This window comes from Halichoeres trimaculatus, unplaced genomic scaffold (assembly GCF_033239565.1).
Source record: "Halichoeres trimaculatus isolate MK-OKI-2021-1 unplaced genomic scaffold, fHalTri1.1 fHalTri1_scaffold_11, whole genome shotgun sequence".
Lineage (NCBI taxonomy): Eukaryota > Metazoa > Chordata > Actinopteri > Labriformes > Labridae > Halichoeres > Halichoeres trimaculatus.
Window position 1 is genome coordinate 23,781,215 of NW_027437189.1, and position 20,508 is coordinate 23,801,722.

At 39.0% G+C, this 20,508-nt stretch overlaps 2 protein-coding genes across 2 annotated transcripts; both read right to left on the bottom strand.

Moving 5' to 3' along the window:
- Positions 1–33: 33 nt before the first annotated feature.
- LOC141799858 (putative helicase mov-10-B.1) lies at positions 34–10,551 on the bottom strand. The gene is made up of 23 exons (XM_074682252.1): positions 10,313–10,551; positions 10,120–10,222; positions 9,028–9,209; positions 8,655–8,751; positions 8,392–8,533; positions 8,012–8,261; positions 7,798–7,908; positions 6,160–6,340; positions 5,808–5,950; positions 5,534–5,710; positions 4,849–4,961; positions 4,524–4,720; positions 4,204–4,301; positions 3,981–4,078; positions 3,794–3,892; positions 3,588–3,690; positions 3,372–3,489; positions 2,957–3,145; positions 2,672–2,743; positions 2,463–2,588; positions 2,290–2,378; positions 2,085–2,197; positions 34–1,986 (listed from the first exon to the last, which is right to left on the bottom strand). Exons 1-23 carry the CDS (start codon positions 10,450–10,452, stop codon positions 1,925–1,927), a joined length of 3,003 nt encoding a protein of 1,000 aa, XP_074538353.1. The 5' UTR covers positions 10,453–10,551; the 3' UTR covers positions 34–1,924.
- On the bottom strand, positions 10,352–20,048 carry LOC141798802 (putative helicase mov-10-B.2). The gene is made up of 17 exons (XM_074680656.1): positions 19,849–20,048; positions 18,011–18,161; positions 17,760–17,905; positions 17,060–17,184; positions 16,741–16,949; positions 16,394–16,497; positions 15,985–16,082; positions 15,803–15,901; positions 15,206–15,296; positions 14,998–15,115; positions 14,734–14,925; positions 14,438–14,506; positions 14,235–14,360; positions 13,974–14,062; positions 13,787–13,876; positions 13,557–13,675; positions 10,352–10,425 (listed from the first exon to the last, which is right to left on the bottom strand). The coding sequence occupies exons 1-16, from the start codon at positions 20,046–20,048 to the stop codon at positions 13,666–13,668; spliced, it is 1,917 nt and encodes a 638-aa protein (XP_074536757.1). The 3' UTR covers positions 10,352–10,425; positions 13,557–13,665.
- Between the last annotated feature and the right edge of the window lie 460 nt (positions 20,049–20,508).

Below are 20,508 nucleotides of genomic sequence, written 5' to 3' on the forward strand. Positions count from 1 at the left end.
GACACAGTCTGAACAGCTTTTTATCTACATGATGTCATGAACAGATCGTGTGAGTACCACTATTTCACACACAAAAAATACTTTGACATTAAAAAAGAAAAAAAATAATAAATCAACATCAACAAATGAACAAAGTATTTCCAGCTCTGGTTTGATGTAGGATTAGCTGGACATTCCCTCTGGTTTCATTTAATTATTTACAATAGTGCAATAGCTTAACACAAAAATACGAAACCAGTCAGAAATAGATCTTCATCATTTAAATTACATTATCAAACCTGAGTACAATGGTCTTACAAAAAGAGTTGAAACTTCAAGCAAAGAATCATTTTGGTATACAATGGAAGAGGAAATCATAAAAACACAGAAAATCAGACTCGTAAACTCTGAAAACAGCATTTTTTAGATATTATCTAGACCAGTGTTTAAGTAGCAGAGGTCAACTCAAGCCCTGTTTTCAAGTCTTGTGACTTAACTTGGATTCTGACTGCATCTAGATTTTATAGGTGGATGATGTATATCTTTTTAGACTTGTCATTACAGGACCCAAGAATGATCAGAAGTTAATCAAAAGGCTGGCATGCAGGTTTACCGTCATGTGTATTCAAAAACTTTTATGCTGTTGATCTGCAACAGTTCCTGTTGGGATTTTAGTTGAGGACAGAAGTCTGTCCAGAGTGAGTAATATTATCAACTGAAGTGACTCAACTGCTCAGTCCAAGATGTTTGATTGGATAATATTAAAGCTAGCAGCATGTGGCTGTGGGTGATTTTGACTTTGACACCTGTGAGCAATCGCACCACAGCAGGATCAATGAAGATGTCTCTTTTTCCAGAGAGGGTAAATGTTAACACAACGCGTTCTCAGCACTCATGATTTAAATCTCTAATGTTAACCTCTTGAGTGGCTCAGACTTTAACACTGAGAACTTCAGACTCTCCTTAAACCCCAAGTTTGGTAGGGAAAAATTCTCTCTGTCTGATGCACTCTCATATCTGAGCGTACACCCTTTGGTTTGAGGGAAACAAAATACCATCACCCTGCTCACTCTGTAGCATTTGATTCTTCTAAAGATTTTGGCGTCCTAATTCAAATTGAATTGCAATTTGATATTTCTGATTTCTGCCATTTTTAGTTCACTTTTTTAACACCAGACCATGTGAAAAAATGACAATGATGTCTATAGACTATATCAAGAGCCATATTTTTCCAAAAAGTATGGCTTACTAGAAAGTCAAAGAAAAACATTTCGCCCTCTGCTGGAGAAATGCGGTAACTTATTCCCAACCCCACTTATTAACATCGTCAAAAATGAAGGATTTGAATTTGACAAAAAAAAAGCTATTAAAATTCATTTAAAAAAAAAATCCTGAATCTGTTTCTTTTATCCCACCCCAAGTAGCAGCTGTGATTTTTTCACTATTACTGTTTTGTATCTTACGGGAGTTCTCCCTGACTTATTAAAGACTTTTCCCGAGCTGATAGGAATGAAGCACAATGAAATCATGCTTAAAAATCAGATTATTTCATTCACAGAAGCAGCCAATCAGGACAAAGATGGGTGATTTGAAGTGAATACAGGGGCTCCAGTTACATAACAAATACATCACAGAGCAAATAGAAAAATAAATCTGATACACAAATCGACTGAAAAATGGAATTACTGTCTCCAAATAATTTACAACGACTCACTGGGTGGAGCTTAGATTTGCTCCTGTTTAAGTGTTTCTTGAGTGCAAATCACTGAGGTAGCTGGAGACTGACTACTCTTCACAGGAATTACCTAACAACAGGCATCTTTGGTTAAGTCTATAAAGGTACTATTAAAAAAGTTTTTTTTAAGCCTCTAGGATAGAAATTTACCTGAAATTTAACAAAATGCATCTTATAAGTGTTTGGATGGAAGTCTGGGTTCTTTTTCCCTCACAGGTCATTCCTCCACTCAGGGTCCAGTTGCTGCTGAACAACACTCTCTGCGGTCTTCACTGAAGAGTAGATTCAAAGACCGAGAGGAAGATGATCAATTTTAACACCAACTCAAAGTGTTTTTTTAAAGATGAAAATCAATTTAACCTTCAGCTACCTTCAGCCTTGATCTCAATGTAGAGGGCTGCAAGCCTTGCCACCACATCCTCCTCTTCCTCTGCAGGGAAAAAGCCAGTGTAGCCTTCTCCATCCTGGCAGTACTTGATGAACCTACAGACAAGCACAGGAGGAGAAACTGAATAAAAAAAATTTGATTTTTTTTGTATTGAGTGAGAGACTAGAGGTCGTCTAGTGGCACGCACCTGTCCCAGGTAGGATCTGCGGTCAGCACTCTGGGGTTTCCCACCACAATCAGCAGGGCTTTGGCTCGAGTCACAGCAACATTGAATCTCTGAACCAAAAATAGCAGCGTGTGGAAATTTTCTATATGATTCATAAAAAAGTGTTGAGGTATGTGTTGTTTTTAGGTACAAACCTTCTCATTCTTGACGAAGCCGAGGTTGAACTGTTGGTCTATCTCTACATAATCAGGGCTGCTGCGAACCGTGGACACGAGGATCACTTTCCTCTCCTGACCTTGGAACTCCTCGACAGAACCAACCTGACTCAAATAAACAGATCTACACTTGAAACTCTGCACCTGCTGATAATTTCACATTACTTAAGCAGGAAATATTCTGTTACCTTGAGGCCATTCATGTCCTTAAACTTGAAGTCTTTCGCAACTTTGTCCAGTGCCCTTCGGATTTTCTGCACCTGTGTAAAAGCCACACAAAAAGTCCCAGCATCAATGTAAAATAAGGTTGCAAAGAGGTGGAAAGTTTCTGGCAAAGCTCAAAAAAGTTTCCTGAAAGTTGCTATGGAAAGATTCCAACTTTGAAAATTCCTGGAATTTTGCATTAATCTAAAATATATGTCTATATAAGTGACAATTATATGATGGTGTGTGTCATATAAATTTATTCTGACCTGTTTCCTGTAGGGGGCAATGATGCCTATGTCTCTGGGGGCGAGGGTTCCCTGACTCTTCCCCTGTGTCTCCAGTAGTTTCCTCACATAGCTCATGAGCACCTCCACCTCCGCCACGTTGAAAAAGGACGGACTGCTTGCCTCACGTGCATCGATACCCACCACACCGTGGAAGATCACGGGGAAGTCCTGGAAGATGTTTCATCCTTATAAATGTGAAACTTTAGATGTTTTATGAGAGGATTCAGCTTTGACATGGAAATGACTATTAAGGAAAAACTATTCCTGACAGACAACTGGTACATGGATCCTCTCATCATATAATTTTATACGCATATACATTGGTGATCAGGTTTCAGTCTCTGATTTCTGAATGTTTTGTGGGCATGTGTGTGCTGAAAGGGGGTATCATTACCCTCTTTGGAAGATGCGGCCATCTGCAGTAGGAGTTTCGCAACATTTCATCTGCACAAACCAGCAGCTCTTTCTCATAGAAGAGCTCGTTGGGAATTTCAAGAATGGCAGGATGGGACCTGATAAAGGATAAAAAATAGTAATATATAAGGTCAAAGAGTCAAAACTAAACATTTCTGTCAAAAAATGACACACAGCTATCTCTGCCACCACACACCTGTAGTTGCACAGCAGTTTGGTGACAAAACGGTTGTCAAACACGTCCTTGTTTTTCCGGTACATAGGGAAGTTGTTCATCAGCCGCTCCAGAAGGGACACTCCTGTAGCAAACAGATCCTTTAACTCCAGGAATTCACAAGCCAGTAAAAGCCAAAAATGTCATCAAATAGTTAGACAGAAAATAAATGCGACAGCTGGACTCACCCATGCCGTGTTTCAGAGCAAAGGGAGATCTCAGAATAGGCCCGAGCTGCTTGGGATCTCCAGCAAGAACAACCTGGCCAGACTCTGCGCTGAGTAGCCCTTTGATGCAGTGACAACAAAAAATAAACAAACACATAGACAAGCTCTGTACATCACCAACAAATATCTGTTTTTAGTTTTTTTATACCTGCCAGAGGGACCAAGCATTCAGTCTCAACAGCATGTCCTGCCTCATCCACAAACACGTGAGTGAAATGACCTGCAGGGATGTTTCCAGAGACCATCCTGCAGAGATCAGAGGGCAAAACCAAACTCATTCCCATAGGATGTTACAATCTATATGTTAATACTGAAGTTAAAGGTGAAATCATTTTATTTTAGTGAAAGTGAGTAAAGTGTGCAGTCACTACCTTCCAGCAGTTAACAGAGTGGTGACCATGATCTTATACTCCATCAGCTTCTCTTTGGCAGGATAAACATAACACTCCCCAACCAAGTTAGAGCAATCCTGTGTGAGTTGGACAGTGTCCATGCAAACAAACACAGTGAGATGCAGGAGAAACCAAAGAATCACAGTATCTAACATGTAGAGCAACAGAAATGCAGCACAACGTGACTGTCATTTTGTCTTCAGTGCTATGCTTCTTGAGCCCACTAGGGGGAACACTGCTGCTGCATTACACTGAACTTTTTGAAGCATACTTCATGGATCTCATACACCAACACTGACCTTAATTTCCTCAGGAACACATTTAGGATCCCTGCTGCTGGCATACATGCGGTACACTTTATTCCTGTCCACATGATCCAGAATCTTCCTACAGAGCAGATCGGCAGCGCTGTTGGAGGGAGCGCAGGCCAGGATGTGACAGGAGGAGATCCTCTTCTCTATCTGTTTGATTGCTTCCACCACAGTCACAGTTTTCCCTGAACAAACAATCATAAAAGCTAACTTTACAACATGCTAGGTGGATGGCAGGATAGCAGGTCAAACCCAAAAATAGCAAAAACAGTTTGAATTTAAAAACAGAGCAATAAGTTGATGCTTGCTGTACCTGTCCCAGGTGGGCCAAACACCAGGTAAGGGGCAGGTTTGGATGATCCAACTACAATGTGTTGAACAGCCTTGTACTGCTCTGGGTTTTGCTCTAGCTTTGAATCAAACAGCCTGTAGGGGGAAGGACAGAGGAACAGAGGTATGATACCAGTGCTTGGTCAAAGGTGGAATAAGTCCTTGTGTGTGTGTGTGTGTGTGTGTGTATGTGTGCACAAGCACAGCAAATCGAATACTGTCACCAGGATACATGAAGTTGGTAGGTATCTGGCTTTAAGTATAATAAGGTTTATCTTTTAATAAGACTGATAAAAAATTAATAAGCCCCCATTAACTTGGCAGTTGAAGCATTAGATACTGTACTTCTTCTCTTTCAGAATTGAACTAGAAAAAACAACAAAACCATCCCTTTCCAGCTGTCTTACGGCAGATTGAACTTGGCAAAGAGCCATGTAGAAAGTTTGCAAGGCTCTCTTTCTTAAATTTGAATGAATTTCCATAAAACATGCAGACTTTTCCTTTACATCTCGAATCAGGTCAGACAAGTTGGATCAGGCAATCCCTTCTCAAAATGAACCTGCAGAAATATGTTAAGAGGGCCTCGACAGACGTCTGTACCAGCTAAAACACTGCTCTTCATAGAAGCATTACACCAGTTTACCCACAGAAGGACGAGTAAGACTCACGTTAAATCGAGAAGTTCAGGTTGCACAGAGGAGAGGTTTCGTACTGAAGGGAATAACACCTCTCTCAGGCCATATGAAGCTGCTAGCTCAGCCGCTCTGTGCTGAACACGCATGGTCAGGCGGTTCACAGTGAACTCGATGTGGAACTTCATGCCATCTACAAAGCGAGACAGCAATCTGTAGAGAGGGAATACACAGGAAACACTGTAAATCCCTGTTGTGAAAATGTTAAAGTTTTGTACTATTGCTTGTTGATGTGATGTGATGAACTTACTCTGAGCTGAAGCCGAGTTTGACGCTGTCCAGCTGCACACTGTGGACGTAGCCCCGGTACTTCACCTTTGTTTCTCCTACAGGATAAGCTAGCAGTGAATCCCCCCTGAGCACGGATGGGCGGTTCTCAGAGACACCAGGAACCTTCGAGGTGAACATGCAGCAATGTTAAGTAATCATAATGCATAAATAAAAACCACAGTACGGTGTTTCTTTTTACAGTGTTGCTAGGTTTTAATGATAAACACCTGTCTCCCTCTTTTACTGTTAATTGCCAGTTCGACTTGAAAATGCTCCAAGTGCAAGGTTTGAATACACAAACTAGTTAGCGTGAGCTGTTAGTCCATACTAACCTCCAGAACAAGAAGTTTCTTGTTGACGTTATCTCTTGTCATGACAGCGAACTCTCTGTCGTTGTTGGGGATGTTGTATTTCTTGATGTCAACCTCCATCTGTTGCTCCTCCAGATACAGCAGCAACTGAAACTTCTCACGGTAGTTCTCCCAGCACAAGTCGTTCTCCAGCACGTTCCTCCTGCGTACAAAAACAATAATAATAAATGCATTGACATTTGGGAAGTATTAACTAGGGCTGTCATTTTAACGTGTTAATTAGATTAATTAATAACACAGCAAATAAATGTGTTATAAGAATTAACACAAGATTAACTCATTTGCTGCTAGTCATTTCCAGGGCTTCTTTCAAGACCCAAATAATACTGTATTTTAAGACTATGCGAACACCAAAACTACCCAAGAAGAGTGAACTCTCTTCTTTTATGTCCCTCTTCCTGTTTTTGATCCAAAAAACAGACAAAACATACTTTTTTGTCACGATCATCCCAGGCATTTCATCCTTTGATCCTCTCCATGATCTGTTGTCTTTTCTTAACATCGAGCCGCTCTTTCTCTCTGAACTAATGCGACATACCTGCAGCTCGAGCGTGAGCTGCCTGAACTTTTCTGACTTGCAGCGTCTCACAACCCTGCCTCCCCTTGCTGAAAAACATGATACACTTCTATAGATGCAGTAAACAGTTGCAATCAAATTGACATCTATAGATGTCAATGGCAGCGGACAAAGACATTTTACTGTTGGCCAGTTGAAAAAAATGCAGATTTAGAAATCTTCTCTTCTTCGTGTATTAAAAAAATAAAATAAAATAAAATAATAATAATAATAATAATAATAACTTAAATTTATAAAGCGCCTCTCAAGGAACCCAAGGTCGCTTTTCACAATAGAGGGGACAAACTAATAATTCATTTGATTAGTCATGCACTACAATTTTGTAATGTAATGTACAAGAAATCAGATTCTTTATTTGAGGACCTTAAGCGAATCAAAATGTGAATAAACAGATTCATCAATAACAAATCCTGTAATTAATCAGATTATTTTTTTAAATCGCCTGACAGCACTACTATTAACATAAGTTTCCCTGTTAATGAAGCTCTACATTACAGGACAACAGCCTCAATATTTCCCATGTTTGACTTACATACATTTGCTGTAATAGGATAATGGAAGACATAGTTTAAATCAAACATCTATGGTACAGTTGAAACTGATGCAAGAGTGGATTGCATAACACAAAAACCACAACTTTTAACTACTGAAACTTATGACCATTAGTGGCAAAATGTAATCATAAAAATAGCTAAAAAAGTAAACGCCAGATCTGAATTTTTTTTCCATGAAACAGTAGTTGACTGACATTTTATACATTCAGTGTTACATTTTTCACCCTAAATGATTTTTTTTAAGTTTGATAAATTTCTTAATTAAAATGGAAAAAAAAAAGATTCCTCTAAAATCTGAAAGGTGTTTGCAAATAAGTTTAAACCTGTAACTTATGGTTAGATGCCACATTCATAAGTGTAAATAAATAATATAAAACTATGAAAATGTAAAGAGTGTATCTGTTCATTAAAATAGATCTTTCCTTAAAAAACTGACCTGAAATAGAAAAATAACAGGACTGAATTTACCTTCGATCACAGGAGACAGTGTGCTGCAGTGACTGGATGAGCTGGTCCATATAAGCTGGGATTTGATACTGCTTCAGCTTGACCACATTCTGAAGCTGCATCACCGACAGCCTGGAGAGTGATCAAATGTACAAGGCTGGAGACGTCACACAAAGATTTGTATTTTCTTTTTTTCCACTGTATATTCAACAGAGTGTTAAATAAACACTAGTACCCTTCGGGTGGCAGTCCATCTACAACAGTGTAGTCAACTTCAAGGGTCCAGGCCGGGAGCGGGCGTGGTTTGTAGGGAGCTATGGGTGCAAGCTCCCGTCCTAAGGCAGTGATGCACTGGGCCTGAATGTAGCGCACAATGTGGAATGCAGTGGAGGACTGCAGGTCTGGTTTGAACTCAAACGCAAGAGTAGCTGGATAGAAACCAACCAAACTGCAGCAGAAGATAACCTGGATGTCATAGCTTTGACCTAAAGGAAACAAAGGGCAATAATTTTTTTCTTATTTTTAATTTTCACAGTCAAATAATCCCCTCTCACTGGGGTTAACATGAAATCAAAACACACTAATGCTTTATTTTCATATATCTAAATGTATCACCTGGTTCCAGACACAGAGGGTTTCTTTTGGTCACTTTTCTCTCATCTGCCAGTGCGAAGTACCTGAGCCAGTGCAGTGGGGTGTAGTGAGTGAAATACACAGGCTCTGTTCCAGTGTTTTCCACTTTCAGATTAACTGTGTACTGTTCAGAAAAGAAAGACAAAACTAAACCATGCAGTGGCGATTCACATTTGTGCCTGACATATCTGATCAAGCATATGATCGTGAGAGATAAAAAAGGCAGTTTCATTTCAAATTACTACCTCTACAGTTTCATCCACGCAAAGGCTGAGTGTCCCATCCTCAAACTGATGGTCGGAGCTGATGCAGATCCCATGTTTGTCACAGATGAACAGCGCCCTGTGAGTGTAAAGACAGAGGTTTATGACACCAGGTATTTAAGAGGGCCTGTCTTTGGAGATGACCAAAGCCAAATTAAGACTCCTATCTTCAAAATTATTTATCCTGTTCGTTAAAAAATGAAAGTTAAGTGACAGGAGAAGACTTCTACTTTACACATTATGTTTACCTCAAACACAAAAAATGAAACTGATATAAACGAAACATATCCCCAGGAAAGCCTTTAGTGAGCATGAAATTGAATCAGTCGATCTGTACTTATATCCATCGTTTTACCTGTTTGTCTTCAGGCTGGTCTTCAGAAGACAGGCTAGTTTCCTACGAGCTCGAACTCCTGTCTCCGCTTCATCTCCAGAGGTGAAAGTCTGTACAAGCTGTGGACTAGCTGCAGCACACTGGACAGGCTCTGGTCTACGGCCAGGGTGTGAATGCCACTGGTCCACGTACAACGCTTGGACCTGTGTATAGGATCACTTCCTGTCAGATTTGTCAGTATGTCTCAAATTATAATCCAAGATTGTAAATGTGCCCTATGGGTTGTTTTAAAGCAGGAATTCAAATATATTTAAACTTCATAACAAGATCTGTCTGACTCATTCAACCACTGCTTTTGTCTGACTAAACTTTTTTTTTTTTTTGACACAGTGACGCCGCCATCTTAACACAAACTATGACTGTATGAGTCACAGAAACTAAGTGGCAAGTTTTTTTTTTAGACAATTAAATCAAATTAATTATGCAAGATGACCTTTTAGCTCCAAACAAAGATGGATGAATCATACACAACTGAACCCTCACAAATGACTCATTACACTTGACATGGCACTTCCTCCCCAATTGTTTCTACATGTCAGCTGATCTTCGAAGGTGAAGGACAAGGGTTGATGTCTCATAGGAGTAAAATGTGTAAAAAGACAAAAAGCAGATTGGTAAAATAATAAAAATCGAGGATTTACTCATAATTTTCCATCCTGTGAATTCAGAATGTCTTTACTTTAAGGACAACATAACCACAAAACAGTTACTAGAAAAGCTGGACAGTGGTTCTTTTGTGTCTTAATGTTCTAACCATTAGTGATCTCTCCGTTTTTCCTTCATCACAGACATACTGGTAATATATATATATATATATATATATATATATATATATATATATATATATATATATATATATATATATATATATATATATATATATTCATCACAAACGCTAGGTCCCATATGTTCAGTGAGTGAGCCAACGCACTTTCTAAGCACCATTTAAAGCCTCACACCAGCATGTAATATTAGAAGGGCACTGCATTTATATTAAACTGAACTGTTAAATTATCTTATCAATACATTATAAAAAAAAAAGACTTTGCATACCGTGGAGTTGAAACGGATCTTGTCTCCTCGTCTTGTTATTTTGCGACTCACTTTCAGAGCATGAAGGACTGAACCAAAGTTTGGATCTCTTGTTCCTGGTGTCCTGATTCAAACATATAAACACTGAATTTATAACAATCTAACCTTGTTAAACTGCCAACAAAATGTTCCGTGAACTGAGTAAACAACATACCTGCTTCTGAACTCATTGTTGTAAATGTCTCTTAGCTCAATTCTCTCGGTGATGGATGCTCGATCAGACTCCTTCAAGAACTCATAGAAGTCGAGTCCAATCTGGCAAAGAGACTGAGGATTGTATCTCTTATTCAACATGGTACAGGAATGAACAGACTGAATGATAACAAAACAAAAAACAACAGTGTTGGGATCCTAAACGCGCATATATATAGCGCATCAGCGAAGGGGTGTAAGCTTCAGAGGAAACGAGGAAGGAATGTTTTACTCCCGGACATCCCGTGTGGGCGGTGTCTGTGTGTGTTACGGTGCGGCTCCGAGCTAATACGAACAGCGAAGCTCGGGTGTATAAAGCAGGCGCACACCTTCTGTTGTACAGTCCGAAGAAACGAAACCTAACGAAGCGGAGCCTTCGGAGTCTGAGGAGCAAACGAAACTGTCATCAAATAAGTTCAAAACAAAGCGATTAAAAAAAACAAACATTTATCATAAGTCAGCCTCTGAACCGTCCAACATGACTGACACGTGTCCTGTTTTCCAACCGAAGAAACATCTGACAGTGGCAAGTTGATGACGATTATTATAATTATAATGATTATAATTATTATTATTATTTTTATCATCATTATTATCATTATTATTATATGCCTCACGCCTCATGAAGGCAATATGTGCATATGCTAAGGAAAAAAATCACATTAACCTTATCAAATTTAAACTCAAATTAAGTCTCATTGATATGCATGGTTTTTTTTTTCCTTTTTTTTTAATGTTCCAAAGCAAATGTAATAACACATAATACTAAGAACAATATAGTAATAAAACAAATCAAAATAACAATAAAATAAAACCCCCAAAATAAATTGAAAGTGATCTATATTCTCATGGACATAGTTGTTATCTTTTGGAAAAACTCTGGCTGGTTAAAGACTTGCATTGTGGAAAAATTAGGATAAAATTCAGGTTGTTTAAAAATTTAAGCTGGTTGAGAAGAGGTAATCGATAGTGAAGACTAAGACATGTGACCAAGAAGCTACTCTGACGTGGATGATGAGTCAGCTTATCAGGCCTTTCACCAGGCCGGTTAAACCTTTGTCACAAAAGGAGCAATGAACTCACTGGTCTGTAGAAATGGCACAAGGCGTGTCTCAGCCTTTACACAGTCCAGGAAACAATGTGTATCTGCCATCAGATGAGTGACAAAGATCATTTAGACTGATATAAAAAACTATGTGTCACAGTTTCGTTTCTCATGTTTGCCAAGAGGCTTTTTTCCTCTCCTCCCCACTTATTCAACGCTAAAAACAGTTTATGCAGCAAGCATTTGTATGTACTTGCCCCAATTTTCCAGACTATGAACACTATAAATGCACACACGAAAACATCCTGTAACAACGTAGCGTGACGGTCAAAACAGAGGGAATGCTACCTTATATAACTTCCAAGGACTTCTTATTTCTCTTTTAATACTTATCGTGTTTAAAAGGGAAATATTGTACTTAAAAAAAAACAACTTAAAAGTCAATTGATGATGATACATGTTGCAGTAGATGTACAGTATGTGGCGTTTTTTTTTCTTAAAAAAGGTGTATCACTAACTCAGGCATTTCTCAGCGAGCTGTTTTATCCTCTGGAAGGGAATAAGTTATTGGGATATTTCATCAATCACAATAAGTTGCTGACTAATAATAACACAGTACTTATCTTCACTTTGCTCATAGATTTCAACACCTTTTTACAACGTTAAGCTCTGAGATGGTGGGGGCATGTAGATAATGAACTGCAGAGGCCAGAGAATATGTTCAATTCTGCTTATATGTGTGGCAGACTCTGATGAGTCTCTACATGAAGTGGTTATAGTGTGATAGGCCTGATTCTTTGGTTTCACATGTTTTTAATTCTTACCGATGTTGTTCACTTTCAAGGTTTCTGCTGTGTTGTGTCCGGACGTTGTTTTAATTCCTCTCTACCTACTTCTGGCCTTGGCAGAGGGAACAGATGCAGGAGGAGATAAGTTAGAGGTGAAGTGATTTCTTCCCAGTGGAATTAGTGTCTTGTGTGGTTTCACTCATGCATATGAAGAGCTGGGAAACTTTACAGATTTTGTTTTCTTATGAGTGGACACACTGCTGTGTTTGCTGGATTATAAAATGAGAAAGTTGGGGCAGCCTTAGAGCAAACTAGCTGCTGTTGCCTTGCTTGCCTGTAGTCATTGCTAACAGTAAAATGTCAGTTCTTCTTTTCCTGAAAGATACCAGCCTTCCTTTTTCTTAATCATGAGAAATCAACAGAAGCAGCACTTTCACTGTGATTATAACAAACACTTATCCTTGTGTTAAGTCATGTCACTGGAAAATGAAACAATGAACTGTCCTGAATTAACTTGAACCATCTGCAGAAGGTAAAAAGAAAATTTTTTCTCCTTTTCTATTTCCTTGCTAACCATAAAGTGAGTAATTCTCCTTTCTATCAGGCGTCAGCATGTCACACTAAGTTTAACCAAATGGCTCAACTCTGCTAGAGGCTCAAAAATGTGAGTGTTTTGAAGTGTAATCATCAAATAGAGGGGGAAATTTCAGATGACAAAATGCCTGTCTAAACTCTGAGTTTTTGAAAATGTTTGGGTTTTTTAACCTAAATACTGGTATAATTAACAAGATAGAGGACTCTAGTAAGGGTGGCTCAGGGTAACCTAGATACGTTTTTTAAAAGCACAAACAAAACAAAACTTGATAAGTGCGTCTTTTGGTTACAGCGTCGGTAAAATTAAAATAATGTAACGTCTAATCCGCCTTTATCTGTTTTTTCATCTGCTTTACACTTGATGAAACACTGTATTTGCTGTTAGTCTTAACACAATAGGCACAGCCTGTTGTTGAGCTATTGAAGTAGTACATAAAGCATGAAAATGTGCAGGATACTTACTCTTCACAACATAAGATCAATAAGTTTGCTCATTATGAAAAAAAAGTTATTGTTGTTTCGAGCAAAAAAAAAAAACCTTACTTATCTGGCAGTAAGCACATACATATACTTCACAAATGGCTTGATTTTTTTTTTGTTGTTGTTGTTTTGTTTTTTTGTTGTTTTTTTTTTGGGGGGGGGGGGGGGGGTTATCTTAAAGGGCAGTACTTGTAGAATACAAAAGAAGAATACTTATACAACAAATGACGTTCTTGAGACGCAGACTTCTTCCCTGTTTCAGCGCCGAGAAGACACAGAGAAGAAAAAAAAGGCTTTACCTTCACTTCTCAGTCCTGAGTCTTTTATTTCAAGTGTTAAGCTTTATGTTTGAGCCAGAGATGACTGTTGATGGTGTTGGGTCTCTCCATTCAAGTCCTTTGTTGCCAATCACTCCTCCCTATTGGTGTGGATCAAAAGCAGAAATTAAACTTGAACATTTCTAGTCCCAAAGACAGTTTCAGGACACAGGGACAGGTGAGTGTGAGCATGTGTGATTGCGTATTATTACCTGAGAGTGAGTGACAGTTGATCAGACACCTCTGGACTAGACACTGTAATGCCTCTGTAACCCCCTTGTTCGTAGCAATACTGGATAAATCTATTAAAAAGAAGAAAAATGTGCAGGAATTAAGGATTTTGACTTTAATATTTGAGTTAAACTTCTGATACACTGTAAGTCATATGGAGAGTCTTACTTGTTCCATACTGGGTCAGTTCTCAAAGCTCTCGGGTCTCCAAATACTATCAGTAAGGCTTGTGCTCGAGTCATGGCCACATTGAATCTCTGAGGAGACAGTTTCAGGTGGCGTGCATGTGTTAGCTTTGAGTAGCATTGTAGACAAACATTCTGCACATATATGCATTGCTCCTCAGTATTGTGTAGATTCCTGATGGGTTTTACACAAAAGCTGTGCGATGCTTTTGAGTCATTGTGATCTTCTTCTTCAGACTCTTACCTTCTCATCCTTGACAAAGCCTAAAGTAAATTTGTAGTTTTCGTCTGTCATTCTGGGATTGCTACGGACTGCAGACACCATAATCACTTGGGACTCTCTACCCTGAAATTTCTCCACTGTTCCAACCTGTTCAAATACAAAAGCTTTGTTTTTTATGTTGTTTTTTGACATGGCAGTAAAAAAGTCAAGCTCTAGCCCCATACCAGTATGTTCTCCAAATTTTTCTCCATGAGGTCTTTATCTGTCCTCAGCGCTTCCTGGATTTTCTCTACCTGCCAAAGGACAAAGTTTATCAATTAGTATCATTTCTGAGTGCTGAGAAATTGACTTTACAGAGAGTGAAAAGTGGACTTCATGATGAAGTTATAAAATGATAAACAGTGGGTTGTTTTTTTTTTTTTATCTTGCTTTGCCATGCACTATCATACCTATCAAACTATTTGCTATTGTTATTAGATACTTGCTACTACTTGTACTAGTATAGTATATACTACTATACTTGTTTTGTGTATGGGGTGATGATTCCAATTTGGTTTGGTCCAATTTCAGTCACACCCTTCTTTTCAAGATGTGAGATAAGGGCTTTCAAGTATTTCTTCATCACTTCCACTTCTGCCGTGTTGTAGACTGAGGTACAGTTGGCGTCACTTTCATCAGAGCCTGCCACTCCATGGAAGACCACAGGGAAACCCTGGACAGAAAAAATGATCAGAGTGGAGAAGAGAAAGAGATAATTGCTTGTGTGTTTGTTAATTTACATTACCTTTTTGGGGAGGTAATCCCAGTTGCAGTATACACAGCAAATATCTTCAGAAGCATAAGGCTGAAGTTCTCCCTCATAAAACAGCTCATTGGGAACTTTGAGGATTGATGGATGGGACCTGAAAGGACAATGTGTTGAATCATGGGCGTGTGGACGAAGATGTTCCAGAGAGTTTGAAAATAAGATACAGCAGCACACAAGGCATCACCTGTAGTTCCTCAGCAGTTTGGTGACAAAGTAGCCGTTGAAACGTTTGTAAATGTCAAAGTCCCTCATCAGGCGCTCCAACAGGGACAAACCTACAAACAGGAAAACTTGAGAATCTTGCTTTAATGGAAACAATTACAGTTTTTGGACTGAACTTAAAGTTTTAGTAAGCAACATTAACACTCCAGAGGAAAAAAAACATATTTCCTTCTTCTGGTTGTTCTTCTTCTTCTACCTACTGTCAGTCCGTGAAGCCCCTCTCACTTAAAATGTGCACCAACTGTTTTCATGAAAACTGCCTTTACCACTTAGTTAGTGATGTCGAACTCAGAGGACGGACTCACAGGCAACAATCATTATGCATGCCTAAAAAGTTAAATGTGCAACTCAATCCTGGTTGGTTGTTTGAGACAAACTAGATTAATCCTCTAAAGAAGCTGATTCAAAGAGGAGGGCAGACATAGAGTGACACATTTGAGTTAACAAACCTTTGCGTTTAACTCTAGCAGATATTTAGATAAAAGCACTCCTCATTAATAGGAACTAGTATCAACTCATGTTGGTATTCATATTTTATGAAGAAATACAAAGAGCTTACCAAAGCCATATTTATTGGCCATCCTGGATGTGACGACAGGTCCTAACTGTTTAGGGTCTCCAGCCAACACAATCTGGCAAGTCCACATTTCATGTAAACCTAGGAGCAAACACACACACATTAAGGGAACACCTTCCATTGTTTGATTAACACCTGCATGTGAACCTGCTTGTCTTTTCCACCTGCTATAGGAATGATACACTCTGTTTCTGTAGCCTGGCCTGCTTCATCCACAAAGATGTATGAGTAAAAGTTTGAAGGAATCCCTCCTGTCACTAGCCTGAAGAGAGAGAGAGACACAAAAACAAATGTGACTATTAAAAGGTGCATAGCTGTATAAGAAAAATAAAACTGAACACTGACAGACAGCCTGAAAGACTTTGAAAAAGGCTTGACTAACTTTACAGTTGTAATGGAAGAAGAAGTTGTGTTTAAATGGGTAAAAAGAAATACAATGTAAATAAATGCTGCCCATCTTTGCACCAAAATTTCATTTCATTTGTAACTGTGACAATTCCTGTCACAGTGTTTATACAACATAAAGAAATAGCAACATAGATTAAATGTATTTGTTAGAGAAGCTACTAGTACCTTGCCGCAGTCTTCAGTGTGGTTACCATTATCTGATATTCCATCAGATGCTCTTTAGCGGGAAGTACACATGGAAAATTGTTTTCATCTAGGTTGCAACTAAACTAAAAAAAAAAACAAATATGTGAATAAACAATACAATAACAAACAGCCAAAAGAATCAAAGTTTTTGCTTCCTACATCTAACTATCACTATGAAGCAGAGCTAAAAAACACAATATAACAAAGTATGGATGAATTTAGCAACAGGGCTCTTCGTAGAATACGTATTTTATCACTATGTCTCTGTTATTCTGCAGCAACAATCTTTGTAAAACACTTCAGTGTGAGTTATTTATGTAACACACCTTTCTATTTTGGGGGACATTTTTAGCCCTACGGCTAAGGGCATACAAACGGTACAGCTTGTGCCTTCCATCATCTTCATCAAATATCTCACATAACTTCTCGCAAAGAAGATCAGTCGCGTTGTTAGTGGGAGCACAGGCCAGGATGTTGCATGAGGCTTTCCGCCTCAGTATCTGCTTGATAGCTCCCACTAAAGTCACTGTTTTGCCTGATAAAGACATGTAGGAATAGATTACTTTTGATGTAAATACTGTGAATGTAATGCATCAGAGAGCATCCACACACAAACACACACATTCACTCACACATGACAGTTACCTGTGCCAGGTGGACCAAAAACAAGGTATGGAGCTGGTTTTGCAGTAGTAGCTAAGATGTGTTGGATTGCCCTGGACTGCTCTGGGTTGCTGCCCTGGTAGTGCACCAGCTCACTGAGAGAGGCACTGATTTGAGGAAGACATCACTATCTGCATCAAATGTCTTGAAAAGGCTTTTGAAATCTGAGGTGGTCTTACCCGTGTAGCAGTGCATGGTGGGAAAAAAGCTGGCTTGCTGGGAACAGTACAAATCCCAAATTGAACCTGCACACCAATTCTGCTGCTCTGTGCTGGACACGCAGACCGACACGGTTGAAAATGAACTTTACATCGAATGTCAAGCCCTGAAGTTGTTCTGGTTTCCTGTCAAATTCACACGAAGATGTTTGTGCTTCCATAAACTTAATGAAAAATTAGCAAATTTCATTGATGAACAATTTTTGAGCAAAAAGAGCAAAACTGTAAAATCACTCAAAACTGACCGATATTTTCTTTTTTTTTAAATCTCTCTCTATGATACCTGATCAGTGACACTCCTGTGATACAAATAATCTCTAATATCTTTTACATTGCTAAAAACACAACCCAATTGTCGCTGTCACTTGTTGGTTTGTATTTTAGTAAATTTTTTCACACCAAACTACAAATTTTTCACAAAAAACTCCGAACTCTACTTGTTTTGTTCAAGTGTTCCGTCTTACTCGTCTTTAAATTTCAGGAAAACCAGCTCTCCAGCCACATATTGGACCCAGCCTCTGTAATATCTTGAAGAAAAACCATTTCGCTGAGTCACCAGTACGCAGCACCCAGACAGCTTCTGTGATGGCGACATGGAAAGTCCTGGGATCTGAGAGGAAAAGAACATTCTCTTTGGTTGGCCATTTTATTCTGGGCTGTACAGCTAAAGTGAGTGAGTGCAATAGCAGTGTGGACAGTGTGTTTGATGAATCACCCGCAGGCCGAAAAGGTCCCTGTGTTCAAACAAGGGCACAGAGTGCTGGAAGAATTTATCGAACTCTGACTGCTGTTGCAGCTCTTCAAGATGCAGCAGCTTCTGAAACCTCTGGAAGTAGTTTTTCCACATCAGGCTCTTCCTCAGGATCCTTCAGAAAACAAAGTGACATGAATGCAATTATTTTATTGATATAGCTGACGTGTGAAATGATAATACAGGGCATTTATTAGACTAACATTAACATTATTTTGAGTTTAAGATGCTGAAAAGTTACATTTATAATAAGAGTAAACGCACAGAGAGTCTACAAGGACAAACCTTGAAATGAACTACATAACTACAGTAAATGACTCCCTAACTCCAACCAATTCCTCCTACCCCCACCCACCCTTTTCCTCCTTTCTCAGCCTGTTATTCACAATATTCTACATTGTTGAACACATAACTTTGATGATTTTTTTTTGCCACAATTTTTTTCTCTTTTATAACATACAAAACCTTTCAGCAACTGTGAAGTCTCTTATATCCCAGGGCATCTCATAAGGCTTCAAAGACATCTCTATTTTAAGGTTATATATCACCAGTCTGAAAGGAGAAAACAGAGGTATAATCAGGGTGGTGACAGGTTTTCTAAGTATGTGAAATAACCTTTTGTGATAATCTTTTTTGACTTATTTGTCAGAAAAACATAGGTTTAATGTAATGCCCATATTAGAGTAAAGACATCAAACTGAATAAATGTTCCTTAAGATCAACATGTAATACCTGTCACGATTCCACTCTATCGTCTGTTGTTCATGATCTGACTCCAAAGTTGCTTCAGAGGGCTGTGCACTGACAGACGACAAACGTCTAATTTCTAAGAGGCGCATAATCTGAAACTCCTCTAATGATGGCCCATGTTTTTTAAACTTAAAAACCAGCAGCTGTTCAAAGAAACCTGCATGGCTGGACATGAAATGAACTGTGATTTTAAAAGACTCTCCTGGAGGAAACACAGGGGGAAATAAATGAAAGATTAGGTACATTAGCTGTGATGTTACTTCTCATTATGCTGAAAGAATGGAGGAACATATCACTCCTGGTTCTTCATACCTTTTTTCAGAGTGTGTTTCTTGACAGTCTGAATAATATTTGTGCCAGAATCTTTGATGGTGAAAATGCCCTTCACCAGGTCAAAAGCCTGAAAACTGAAATCAACAGCCATGCGTCCGAGATTCATTACTGATATTGGCACCGTTAGCTATTGGGAAGGAGTAAAGTTGCATTAAAGACGTATTATCACAGGAGCCATCAGAAAAAAACATATTCACACAGGTGATGAGAAAATAATAGTGACTTATACAATTATAGACAATCCACGCTACATACTTCTCCTTTGAATCAATTAAATGATGGACAATGTTGGTACTGTAACTTTTACAATTAAAGATAACATCACTGGTTTGGCTGCTATAACACATTTTATCATTTCCCACAACCTTACCTTCTTTTTACGAACAGTTAAGGAAATCTGCTCATTTTCTGACTCAGGCTCTGAGGTTATAAGGACACCATGTTGTCTAGAAGTTAGCTCAGCCCTGTGTTGTTGGGTTATCACAAAATATGCAAGAGGGTATTAAAAATGGCGCACATTAAGCACAGTGCTGGACATACAGTATTTCTGCCACATATCAGAACATTAGATGTACTGCCAAAATGGATTAGATATTGAATCCAGATATTGAGAGAGTGGTTGCAACCACTCTCTCAATATCTGACACTGACACTGACACTGTCATGACAGTGTCAGTGCAAGGTCCAAACAATGTTTAGGAGAAAGAAAAAAAACGTACCTGTACTTTTGAAATGCTTTTGCCATCTTTTGACGGGCCACAGAATCCAGCGCGGCCTTGTAAACCATCTGTGCTTCAAAATCAGGTGGTATTTGTGGCCTTCTGGGGTCAGAAGGTGCTCCTGGGTCTTCACCCTGGTCAAACATTGGCCTCGGTAAGACCAAGGGCTGGTTCTGCTGCTGCTGCTGGACTGAGCTCATTGTTACTGGCACAAAAAGAGACCCGTGTACGAAGATTAGCTCCCTGATTTGAAACTAGCATAACACCTGAGATCTGAGTTCTCCTTCTGGCATCAGGATTTACTGTAAATGTAATCCCATGTAAAAAATTTTGTGTTTTGGTTCAAATAATGTGTGATAAAAAATGTGCCGCCAAAACTTTCAACTAGGTGACAAGGTGGCTCACTCATTTTTTCAAAACTTCACTGTGCAGTAGTGTTGTGCGAATCATGTACGAATCGTTCAATACCCGAGAATCACTTTACTGACTCAAGAATCACGAATCATCGCCCCAAATGACACGTTAACTGACTCAGTACAAAGCTCACGGTAGCCCAGCCCCTCACTCACATCACGGGAGAATGGATGGTACGTGGAATGGCTCAACTCACAGTGTGTACGGGTCATTAACTCACCCACAGTACATACGGATCACTAACTC

Excerpts from the sequence above, each read along its gene's own strand:
- LOC141798802 (XM_074680656.1), bottom strand. The coding sequence starts at position 20,048 with ATGAGCTCAGTCCAGCAGCAGCAGCAGAACCAGCCCTTGGTCTTACCG. Across the intron at positions 14,361-14,437 it reads AAAATTTGGAGAACATACTG|GTTGGAACAGTGGAGAAATT; the intron begins GTATGGGGCTAG and ends GTATTTGAACAG. Across the intron at positions 13,877-13,973 it reads ACTGACCCAGTATGGAACAA|ATTTATCCAGTATTGCTACG; the intron begins GTAAGACTCTCC and ends TCTTTTTAATAG.
- LOC141799858 (XM_074682252.1), bottom strand. The coding sequence starts at position 10,452 with ATGTTGAATAAGAGATACAATCCTCAGTCTCTTTGCCAGATTGGACTC. Across the intron at positions 10,223-10,312 it reads AACAATGAGTTCAGAAGCAG|GACACCAGGAACAAGAGATC; the intron begins GTATGTTGTTTA and ends TGTTTGAATCAG. Across the intron at positions 2,744-2,956 it reads TTGCCCCCTACAGGAAACAG|GTGCAGAAAATCCGAAGGGC; the intron begins GTCAGAATAAAT and ends GCTTTTACACAG.